The 12,399-nt window shown below is 40.4% G+C and overlaps 1 protein-coding gene across 2 annotated transcripts in view; it reads left to right on the top strand.

The window, feature by feature from the left end:
• Window positions 1-12,399, top strand: part of dmrt1 (doublesex and mab-3 related transcription factor 1) — a 47,920-nt gene that overhangs the window by 18,726 nt on the left and 16,795 nt on the right. Inside the window, exon 4 of one of the 2 annotated variants that reach the window (XM_036144384.1) lies at window positions 4,055-4,229. In XM_036144384.1, coding sequence (XP_036000277.1) covers window positions 4,055-4,229 — 175 coding nt within the window. The remainder of the gene's footprint in view (window positions 1-4,054; window positions 4,230-12,399) is intronic. The other variant, XM_036144385.1, reaches the window with a different exon arrangement.

The raw sequence follows: 12,399 nt of genomic DNA, 5'->3' as shown, positions 1-12,399 counted from the left end.
AATAAAAATATCGGTAATTATTGGTTATTGGCTATAATCGATATTGGCCCAAATCTTAACATCTCTATTTTTACTGCTTCACCGCTTTGTTCATGGTCCTCCAGCATATTGTATAGTTTTTCTACATTTTGATGCAGACATGTAGGTTAACTATATGATTTGACTAGTCAGTTAAACTGAATCTGGAGGTGTTTTTTAACATGTTTAAAATACTGTTTTAACTTATTGTAACTTCAGCACCTATATAGTGTACACTGGCAAAGGTTCATCGGCTGTTGATAGAAAATCATACAGGAAAGTTCATCCATGTGGATCTACATCTGCCACTGGATCCTTTATTTGGACCAAATCTACAGTATATACCTGATCCGATTGTTTAACATCCATGTCAACCAAAGAAAAAATAAACTTTTTGTGAGCAACTTTTGTTAAGACAGTTTTGTGTGGTGCTTCATGTGTCCTGGGAGCTAAAAGCTTGGAGCACTTTGAAGACTCCATTCCAATCTGTGTTGTATTTTTCACAGCCCAATACAGGAGCAGAGTGTAGCTTAAATAACAGTTTATAAAGCTGTCGCAGAGCTGATGGTGTGGACAATATGGGTGACATATTACAGGCTGACAGAAATCAAATTCCATAAAAATGAAATTGAAAACCCTCAGCGAGGCAGCCATGCTGCTGAGTAGACAGCTCGCCTTAAAGTTTTCAGAGGACTGCAGAAAGCAGCATTTGTTGCAGCTCATTCCTGCAGCTAATGATGATTTCCTGTCCGTTGTTTGGTTGCTAATGTGTCCCCAGTGAATTCTGAGCTGTGGTTGGGAATAAACCATGAATAAGGTAACACAATGAATGCAACAGTTATCACAGGGATGTAGGAACACTGGTCAACATGGAGAATTTCGAGGGAAAAAGAAAACGAGCTGCATGTAAGTAATTTATGAAATATGTGTAATCTATGTTTAAACTGTAGCTGCTTTTGAAGAAAGGAATGGGCTATGTGCAGCTTTCTGCTACAGTGTTTACAGAAACGCGTCTGTTATTTGCTCTCTGCTTTGTAACCTTTTTGTTACAGCTTGTTGTGACCGAGAGAACCAAACGGCGTAGCCACAGCAGAGTATTTGCACCGGGGGTGGACTGACGGAGAACAACATGTTCTCCTTTAGAACGGAATTATATTTATTCCCAAGAAACCGTCATTTTATCAAAAGTGTAAATGTAGCCTCAGACATTGTCTGGTTTCCTTCAAATTTAGAGTATTTTTTTCTTGTTTATTGAACAGATAAAAAGTATTTGTTCTGCGGTTCCCAAATGTTCTCCAGGTACCGCCGGACTATCAAGAGAAATTTAAAGGCCGCGCCAAAGCAAGAGCTGGTTTAGTTTCCGTGTAGTGTGATTTGTTTGCACAACTATAAAGTTAAATAACATTCTTATCTATTTGCACGGCATGTAAGGAGTACACTGCAAAAAGGGAACGTAAAAGAAGTAAATATTTTTGAAAATAAGTTTATTTGTCCTTGATTTTTAATGGAATTAGTATTTTGACCCCTAAAATAAGATATTTAGAATATTGCACTTACATTAAGATGATGGAGATGAGTTGTTCATATTTTAAGTGCAAAACTCTTATTCCATTGGCAGATATACTTATTTACCTACTCAAATCAAAGACAAATATACTCTTTTCAAGAAAATTCTACTTACATTTAGTTCCCTTTTTGCAGTGTGAAGGCGCAGAAATCAGCAAGAAGTCAGAAATCTAAGCGAGACGGAGGTTTCTCACATACCTCAACCTTGAAGTTTGTTGGTTTTGACGCTTCTACTGAAACCTGCGAAAGTTTCCTCCACTTTTTTGCTGATAAAATTGTGTCAGCTAGAGCTTGTATCTTTCAGCGCTCCTATGACCCTTCTGTTCCTTTGCATTATTCATCTGTTTTTAATCAGTTTGAGTCAATGTCCGTCTCTTTTTTAAAGGACACAGTTGGTCATATGAGGCCCTCTGGTTCCCCTGCAGACTCCATTCCACCTCGCTTTGTTTAAAGACGTATTAGCTACAATTAGACCAGGTGTACTTCAGATTATCAGCAGTAGTCTTTCCTCTGGTACAGTACCGGGGTTCTTAAGCAAGCATTTGTCCTACCTGACTAGTAGGAGTTTTTGTGTTAAAATAGAAAACTTCATGTCTTCCACAGCTCCTCTTCCATATGGGGTACCTCAGGGGTAAATTCTCGGCCCTCTCTTATTTGCTCTCTACCTACTCCCCCCTGGTTTTAGGAAATGTGCCATTTAATTTCACTATTATGGTGATGGTTGCCAGATCTATTTCCCCTTGGCACAAAACAACACCGTCCTTTAAACTGAACTCAGTTTAAAAGAGAACACGACAGAAGTTATGTTGTTTGGACCGAGTTGCTGTCCCTCCCCAAACGTAGATCTTGGATCACCGTCATTCTATCTCAGGGATTGTGTCACCAATCTGGGGGTAAATTTGGACTCTGATTTTAAATTTGAGAAACAGATTAGCCGTGTTCAGAAAAGTTTTTATCAACTTTATCAAATAGCGAAGGTGAAATCAATCTTAGCAAAACCTGACTTGGAGAAACTAGTCCATACTTTTATCACAGTTGGACTAGACTACCGTAATGCACTGTGTAAAGGCATTAGCCGGACTTCTCTTGCCCGTCTGCAGCTTGTGCAGAACTCTGCTGCTCGTTTCTTAACTTAGACCCATAGGCACGAGCATATCACTCCCATCCCAGCATCCCTTCACTGGCTCCCTGTACCCTACAGAATTAATGTTGTTTGTTTTTAAATGTTTGAACAACCTTGCTCCACCATATTGATGATTGAGCCTTACTGCCCACACCAATCCCTTAGGTTAGCTAATTAGCTGCTGCTGACATTCCCTAAAACTAGGCTGAAGCTCAGAGGTGACAGAGCATTTGGTGTTACTGCTCCTAGGTTATGGAAAACTATAGCTATAAATTAACTATTAGTAAATAGTGGTTTTCTCTTGCATTCCCATTAATTATTTAAGATTAGGAGCAGGGGCAGCATTCACTAGGGTCTGTTTCTCAAATTGGTGGTGCTTGGGTTGCCTTTCATGGTAAAACTTTGCATCAATATTTGTTGGGTAAATACAAACAAATTAACCGTCATACTCCTAAAACTAAGACCCACAAAGATGAGTTTTTCAAAGCCATTGAACAAACTCTCTGTGCCAACTGATATGAAAAAACAACCTAGTTCAGCTTAACTGTGTTCCTGTTCCAAGTTAGAAAACAGGCTTTTTGCTAATTGATGTATTCTGTGACCAGGCTAACCGCTATCAGCAGTTCAAGCTAACAGCAATGTATTTCTCTGCATTTATACTTTAAACCCAGTAACGTGGTCACTACTGTAGGGCTTCCAGTACTTTCCAAATGTTTTAATAAGACCAAAGTCTTATTTGCTGCAGCAGCCATGTTGGACTTTGACATCAGGAATCTAAATTCCAGCTTCATTCAAGTCTTTTCGTATTTTTTTCCAAAATGAAACCTCAAATTTTCTACTTCTTAGTGATTTTCTTGTGTTTAATTGGCTCTAACCTTTAACCAACCAGCCAGTGCCAACATTTTCTCCTTATTTTTTGGTATCTTTACTTCCTTTTTCTCTTTTACATCTTTTTTTTTAAAGATATAGCTTTTGACTAGTTGTGAGTTGCTCCTATATTGTCTTTGTTAAATTTTATGAGTGTTTTAGGTGGCTTGCATTTATTTTTTTTAAATGTATCTTAGTGTGTATAAATTGGATTTGGATTTAAAGTTGAATATAAATGAACTAAAGCTGCAGAGGCATGAACAGATGACCGGCACGCTCTCTGCTGTAACAGCCTGAATGAACAGTGTGGCTTTTTAGCGCTTATTCAAGTTCACTGATAGGAAGAAGAGGATTTTTGAGTTTCCAGGCAGGTCAAGGTGAAGCATATCACCTATTATCCACACAAAAACCCAATAAATGATATTTTCCCCCAGTTCACATTTAAATTTTGACATTTTTTATTTATTTTTTTAAACAAAGCAGATGCCACATGGGGACGGCCGCCTCCCTGGTCACGGCATGTCCTCTCAGTACCGGATGCATTCCTACTACCCTGGAGCCACCTACCTGACCCCGGGTCTGGGTTCCACCGCCTGCGTGCCGCCCTTCGTCAGCCTGGATGAGAACAACGGCTGCTCTGAGGCCATGGCAGTCTGTGAGTAACACAGAATCACTCCAACACACACTTATAAGGCTCCATAAATTTTTACCCAGAGTTTATCAACAGAACATCCGAGGGAGGACTGCATTCAAGTCAAGAGTGTCATAAAATTTCATTTTCACTTGTACTAAACTTTACTGCAAATCCAGTACTTTCCATGTATGCAGGATCTCATCAGTGGCTTTTAAGGGCGCACTTTACAGCTTTAATCAGCTGAACGCTTTCCTTATGCTCAGAATACAACAGAAAACATATTAATGTGTACTCCATAAATGATTTAAATGTATCATTGGGAATTATAAATTAGAATACACCATAAACTGTACAGGCCTGTTCAAAAAACCCCAAACAATGCAGCTTTGTGTCTTTTCCTCGTGTTTACAGAGGCGGTAGATTTGATCTCTGATTGCTGCAGCTGTAGGTTTCTGGCTCTGCCGTCAGATGGGAATCTCAGCAAAGCGTTGTTGGTTGCCTGCAGTTTATGCCTTCCTTATTACCAGTGAATGTGGGCAAATCAGATTATGTGGATTGCTTAACATGTTTAGTAAAGTGTTGTTTTTTTTCTTTTGGAAATATCTAAAGAATGTAGATAAGTGCATAATAAGAGTGAGTTTAGTGAAAGTGGTGCAAACACTGAGAACACAGGGTTAATTTCTACATATTAAAGATTTATTGTGTGAAAACCGTTCCTACTCTGTCTTCCTTATTTTTGTTCAGTAAATCTTTATGCTTTTTACACAGCAAGCTTGTTATAATAGTGTTTTTGTGGGACGCTTTAATAGTTTGAGAGGAACAGACTGAATTTTTAGACGATCATGGTCGCAGGTTACTGATAAATCTGGATGCCATGTTTGCTTTAGTTATTCTCTCATCCTCTGAGATCTCTAAATGAATCGACACACGGCCGCCATCATCTTGACCTAGCCGACCTAGATATACTGAACAAAATGCTCTTTCACTGAATAAATCCAGCGTCAGCTATCTTAAGGCTGAATTACCATACGGCAGGATTTTTAGCCTGATTTTTGCACCGATCTTCTCTGCTGATGTCACTAAAAGAGTTTGGTGACTGATTGCTTCCTTGTTTACCAAGAGTCTTTAATGAAGTCATTTTCATCCTTTTGGTTGACCAACGTTTCCCCCCAAAAAGCCCTGCGAGGTTTTCCTGCCGAATAATTTCACAAGTACATTTTTGATTACCTTTGTGTTGGAGTCAACAAACAGTTTCAGTTTATTTCGTCAGCAGCAGGGTTTCTGTTGTCATGAGGTCAGCTGTTTTTTCTGTCCTCTGTCTAAGGCCTCACACACAGATCCAGCACTTCCTGGCGCTTTGACATTGACCTTACCCTTAAAGAATAACTGAATTACAATAAATGTATCAGAAAACGGCAGCTTTACTGAATGTGGCGAGTGGTTTCTGTGTCATATTTCCATCATGGAGGAGATACAGTACAACCATGACTGATGAAAAAGCAGTTTTATGAAAAAATCACAAGGACATCAATGAAAAAAATGAATGAAAACGATTGTCAGCATCTGTTTTTTTTTTTTAAAGAAAGTATTTCTGATAAATAGATAATTTTTCATCATGTTTCAGTGCAAACATGCAGGCATGTGGGTTTGAAGCAAAGAAGGTTGAGAACTACTATCCTAATCCAGAAACGGCCTTTGCTGAAGCTGGTTCAGAGGATTTAACGTAATACGCAGTTAATGTTCATTTTTGTCTGATGTGAATTACCTCTAACGTGCATTTCACAAATAAAATGTCGTATTTATTTATGATAATAGATAATATTGCCTGGTTTCATCATTCTCAGTAATGTTTCACTTGAGTTGAGGTAACTTACTTTACTAGACGCTGTTACAAACTTTTAAAAGTATTAACAAACCTTTTATCTCTTTTGCTACAAATCCAGATCTAGCTCAGTTTTTTCTTTACCTGTCATAGAGTTGTTTCTCGTAGCAATATGATATTTCCCATGCGAGGGACAGAGGAAGAGCTTCAGAAGTCTTTTGTTTCTTACTGAAAGGGAGCGATGACACCACCAGCATGGCGGGGCTTAGGCCCCCCACACCCCCCCCTCAGCGCTGCTTGTTTATCACCTTCAGCTGCCCCTCTGCTGTGAGGGTCCCCCCTTAGCTCCACACCCTGAACTGCCATGCTCCATTACAGGAAAATAACTATCTCAGCGGGTGGTCCCACATTTAGAGTCACCTAAGAGACCGATCATCTGCAGAAATTAAATAAATTTACCCAAAGAGAGTTTGACCTAAAAAAAAAATAAACAGTATTTACTTTCAAAGCCTTATGGAGGATGAAGGATTCATAACTGAATCTCACTTTTAGATTTTATAACGATGTTTTTTGCAAAGCAGAGGCTTGTTTATTACTGTTACTGTGTGTGTGTGTGTGTGTGTGTGTGTGTGTGTGTGTGTGTGTGTGTGTGTGTGTGTGTGTGTTTTACTGTGTGTGTGTGTTACAGTGTGTGTGTGTGTGTGTGTGTGCGGCTCAGAAGGCTTACAGGAGGCCTTCACATCTCAGCGGGAAGAAAACATCCTGCTAGACATGCAGACTGACGTGGAATAGGAAACATTTCATTAGCAAAAGGCGGCAGATAATTTGATGAAAAGGAAAATGATCAACAGGGAAAACTGCAAAAAGTGATGCAACAGGCTGCTCCTATTTGCTGAATGTCATTACAGCAACTCAACATGCTACTTAGTAGCTCTCTCTCTCTCTCTCTCTCTCTCTCTATACATATATATATATATATATATATATATATATGTATATATATGTATATATATATATATATATATATATATATATATATATAAGTGCAGCCCTCGCCATTTTATGCCTAGTGACTGTTTACTGCCCCTTTGTTCCCTATCATCCATATACGTCTATTAATAAATGTTGTAATTGAATTATCGTCCAGCCCTACCAGGTCCTGACCAGGACATCACTGAGCTCCTGGACAGTCTGAGGAGCAACCTGGTGGCGTCAGATGGACCTAAACATGATATTCCAGAGATATTAAATGCATATTCCTTCCACATGAGGCCAGATATTATCACAGACCAACCCAGGACTCACTGCACCAGCATTGGGTCTGAGGACTTCATCCTGATACCTAATAGAAGTCAGGGTGGTGATATTTATCCTCTACAGGTCTATGTAGATGCCAACCCAGACCAGCACTGACCTGATCCTCCTGATCAATGCTGCAGAAAGCTTCTCCAGACCCGTTCACGTCTGTCATTAACTCAGAGTGACTCTGTGTGAAGAACTGGGCGTCAGAGCAGAACCTGCCAGTTCTGGTGTTTCTCTGGCGGATGTCAGTGGAGCTTCACGGCGTTGGGCAGTGAGACAGGTCCTGCTGGATGACATCACTGCAAAAACAGATGTAAAAATAAGTGAAATGTTCTTAAAATTTGTGTTTTTGTCCTAGATTTGAGCAGGTAAATAATCTTATCTGCCAATGGAGTGAGTATTTTGACCCCTATAAGAAGATAATTAGACATCCTGCACTTGAAACAAGATGATGCAGATGAGTTGGGTTTTTTTAAGTGCAAAAATCTCATTCCACTGGCTGATCATCTTATTTAGCTGCTCAAATCAAGAACAGATACACTTATTTTAAGAAAATATGACTTATTTTTAGTTCCGTTTTTGCAGTGATCGAGCCCTCTGACCACCCTGAAGTCTGTTTTTGATGGTTTTATCAGACATTCACACCGGTAGCAGATACTGAAAAGCAGTAAAAGCAAAGGTCTGAGTCCTCCACCTGCCCAACCATCCCTGTGGTTCACCTGTTGTTAACTTCATTAACACCAAACCTCCTCTACTGAACCGACCAGATCAACAATCCAAAAGTTTAAATTATGGTATATTCTGTTTATTAAAAAAAAAAAACTGTTTCTTTAATAGCAGATGTATATAAAATCAATCATAGTTGTTTTGGGGATTGACAGATTAATCTCAGTAATCTGAGAAATGAAAACTGAGAAGAACTGCTGGGTTGTGTGAGCGATGGAGGCTGATCTGGCTCTGGTTGTTTTCCTCTGGATCCGTGTGAGAAGACGCAGGTTCTGTGATTCTGAGACTTCCTTTCCTCCCTTCCTTCATGGCTGCAAAACAGCGCCCTGGCAGATTTATCTCCCTCCCAGGAAAAGGCTAATCATTTGGCCAAATACAGAGATCCAAATAACCTTCAGGAGCGCCACGCTGTCCTTTCCCCTCCTCCTCCTCCTCCTCCTCCTCTTCCTCCCCCTTCGCAGGCCTCGCTGTCTCCGCAAAATTGCCTTCTGGAGTTAGTGAGCGGGAACAGTTAAGATTTACAAACAATGATGAAGCTTGTCATGCGTCTTTGTCCATCCGTCACGGCGGTGCGGGCGGAGCCGTGGGTAGAGCCATCCCGGTGTTCTTCATAAAAGCCAGCTCGCTGTGAAATACGCCCCCCCGCTCGGCCTGTTTACTGCGCCGCGCTCGTCAGCAGCCCCGCCGCTGTAAATCGCCGGCCGGGAGGTGACAGTGCAGTCCATCAAACCCCCCGCCTCCCCTCCCCCCCCCCCACCCCCCCACCACCACCCACTCACCCACAAATATACACAGAGACATCCACAGTGTTTCTCTGGATCAGACCAGGACGGCTCAGATGAGCTGCCCGGCTCAGAGTTATGGCTTCAGACTTATAGGTGACATTTTCTGTCCTTGTCCCGACAACAGAATTTAGGAGTTTGTAAGCTCTCAGCACAGCAACTTTTCCTTACTTACTTTTTTAAAAGCAGATTTACCCCCCAGTCAGACGTCATGATGGAGCGCGGCTCCACGGCTATACGTTTGTCTGTGTTGTTATATTGGTGTCAGCACGGTGCGTACTGTAATTTAAATGCAAATCAGATTGTTGAGGTATTGCAGATTTTCATCCTGCTAATCGATAGACCTGTGTGAGCCCATTAAGTTAGAAATCCATTACTATCTTTCTAGATGATATTCTATTGATTTTCCTCGCTTCAATCCATACTCTACTGTACACCAAAGTGAGTTACTGCGTATAAAGTCTGTCGTTTCAGGTTGTCAGCCTCCCCTGAAGAATAAGCAGGGAAAGCAAAACAACACAGCTGAGACGCTGCCTTCACTGCGTTTCTTTGTTTCACGGATAAAATGGGTTTTACCTGCTTTCAGGTCAGATTACTTTTCTGCCTTTCACTCTTTCACAAACCCATTTAGGAGCGTGAGCCTCTGCCTCTCACTCAGGCCACACAGGCCTTTCACTCTTCTGGATTTATTAAACCTAAACTAAAAGCTAGCTCACAGCAAAGAGGTGACCTTTCCAAAGTTAAACGCTGTTTCATGTCATGTAGCCAGAGTTCATTTCCTTCATCACTGGTAGGTTTAAAACATCAGCAGCTTTACTACGTCTCCTCTGTTGATTCATTACCAGAGCGGAAACTAAAAGGAAGAATTTAAAAGTGACTTTCTGTAGGATTTTAAAGGGCCCTTTGCTATCAGGCAAGGTAAGTTTGTTTAAAAAGCACTTTTCAGTAACAAGACGATCCAAATTGCTGTATGTGAACAAAAAAAGAAAGAAAACATTACAGAGGCAAAGGAAAACCATTAGAGGAAATCACAATGCAGTGGAATAGTAGCACTAGGCCAAGATATAAAGCAAGTTGAACTACAAAGTTCAACATTAAAATGTAAAGGCAATTCTAAACAAATAGGTTTTAACCTCGATGTAAAGAAACTCAGGGTTTCAGCACTTTTGTTGTCCTGTGGGAGTTCTAGATTAGTGGAGCATAAGGACTAAATGCTGTTTCACCATGTTTGATTCTGGGTGTGCAGATTAGATTTAAGCCAGAAGACCTGAGTGATCTGCAGGGTTGATGCACTTAGCTAGTTCAACATATCCAGGTTTCTTTAATAGATCCAGCGTCACTTACCCTAACAATGAATGCAAGATGAGATGAGATCAGTGAGATGTGTGGCTGTCCATGTAGGACTCTGTGGGCAAACAAACATGCTTATTGATATCAGAGACAAATTATTAAAACAAATCCATATAAACACTTGCACTATTCATACGTTGTTAACATAACATTGCAGTACATATGAAATTTATTATTTTGGTTTGCTGCTGCGTTCCTGACAAATGACAAACATTATGTATTTATAATGTTTCTCTTTTGTCGTCTGTTTATGCTCAGAGCCTTGTGACAAAGTTTACTCAAATGTACATTGAGAATGGGCAGTTTGATGACTGTAAAGTCAAAGTCTTTGTTTTAAGTCATTGTTAAATTATGTAGATAGATAAACATGGTTCAGTCTTGCCTTGGGGAATATTATACATGATTGAGTTATTTTTCTGCAGTCCAGACTCTTACCATGTTACATTAGGAGCATCGTAGTTGATTTGTGACTTTTAACCAGGGGTCACCTGTGGCCCCTGGATCATATGTGGCGCCCTGAAGCCTGTTCAAAAAAATAGTAAAACCCTCCAGTGAGCTTCCTTTTTAATCATACTTGTATTTACATAAATTTTAAAACATGTTTATATTACATAGAGTTAAGGTGAGCTCTGACTCTTTAATTCAAATGAAACGGTACCAATAAAGTAGCTCTCAGTTTAACAAAGGTTGGTGATCCCTGCTCTAAATCATCATTTAAAACAATTATATAAGCCAGTAGTGAGTTTGTTGATGTGATGGCGCTGAGAAATGGCTTCTTCTTGGCGTTACAATTCTGGAATTCAAGAGGGACAAAAAGAAAGCAAAACCAGGGTGAAAATCAGTCAAGCTTTTAAACGTTGGTGCAGACTGGAGGAAGCAAAAGCGCTCAGAAGCCATTCTGGACAGGTAAGTTAAATGTTTGCTAATGCTAACCATTATGCTAATGCTAATGCTAACCATTATGCTAATGCTAATGCTACCGAACCTGGCAGCCAGCTGGCAAACAGTACAGTTGGAAGGAGAATGTGCGAGTGCGCCATCTACTGGTCCGGAGGAGTCAAACTTGTAGCTATCTCTCTTAATGCGCAAAATGTGTAACGGAAACACGTTTGTCAAATAAGTTCTGACATTGTTAACATTTACCTAACGTGACTGATCAGCTGTTTCTGCTGTCAGCGTCCTCTCAGATATTCACGTAGAGTTGGATTTTAGGTTTTAACGTCGCCACAGCGAGTTAACCTAACAGAACAGTTACAACTTGCCAGATAGCAACACATTCCTGAAAACCTCTCTCCATTTTTAAGGTAACGTCAACTTCTGGCGAGTTTACGCTTTGCATAGCCTGGTTAGTTCGCTCCAAACCAGTGGATCGAAACATGACTAATTTTTTGCGACATTTTAAAATATAGCTGAATATTCACTTGATAAATGTAAATAAACTTGACTACTGTGAATCCCAACCAGGGGCACCATATATGGGGTGAAAGTTATGACAGTTCCAAAGCCCCGAGTGAATGGGGCCCCCAAAAAGAAAATTTTATTTATCTTTTCAGGATTATCTGGATTTTATTGTCATGGGGCTAAAATTCCTGGTGGCACGCCAAGTGGGTGAACCAGCTCTGTGATGATGAAAACTTAAATAGTTAACAACAACGCTAATCTCAAGGGGCTTTACAGAAAACCAAACAAATCAAGTTTTGATTTATTTTAGTCCACTTTTATTAGATCTGTATTTAATATCAATCAGAACTGTAGTTTGTAACAACCCGCCCTGTTTAGTTCATCTTAAAATTGAGCAAATTAAAAATGACTGTAAGCTTTAACTAAAAGCCCTTTGGGGGCCTTGTAGGACCCATTTAAGCGTCTGTCCTGGTCCTTAGTTACAGAATAAAACTCCTGTGAGACCTGTCAAGTCCTCCTCCCTGCTTGTTGTGCCGATAAGTGCCCTGATAGCCTCTGGGGCTGTGGACGGGCTAAATACCAGTATAATTGTCTGCTCAGGTCACAAGCACCACAGTAATGTGTTGTACAACCCCACCATTAACACAGGCCTGGGGCTGTGGAGACATTAAATGGCCAGGGCAGTGTAGTTTATGTCCTCTTATCCTCACTCTCTATTTCTCTCTCTCTCTCTCTCTCTCTCTCTCTCTCTCTCTCTCTCTCTCTCTCTCACGCACACTGTCCTGCAGGCTTGAAATAAAATAAAACG

This window comes from Fundulus heteroclitus, chromosome 12 (genome assembly GCF_011125445.2).
Source record: "Fundulus heteroclitus isolate FHET01 chromosome 12, MU-UCD_Fhet_4.1, whole genome shotgun sequence".
In the NCBI taxonomy this organism is placed as follows: Eukaryota; Metazoa; Chordata; class Actinopteri; order Cyprinodontiformes; family Fundulidae; genus Fundulus; species Fundulus heteroclitus.
Note: the sequence above shows the minus strand (reverse complement) of the source record. Positions and strands in the feature narration are given on the sequence as shown.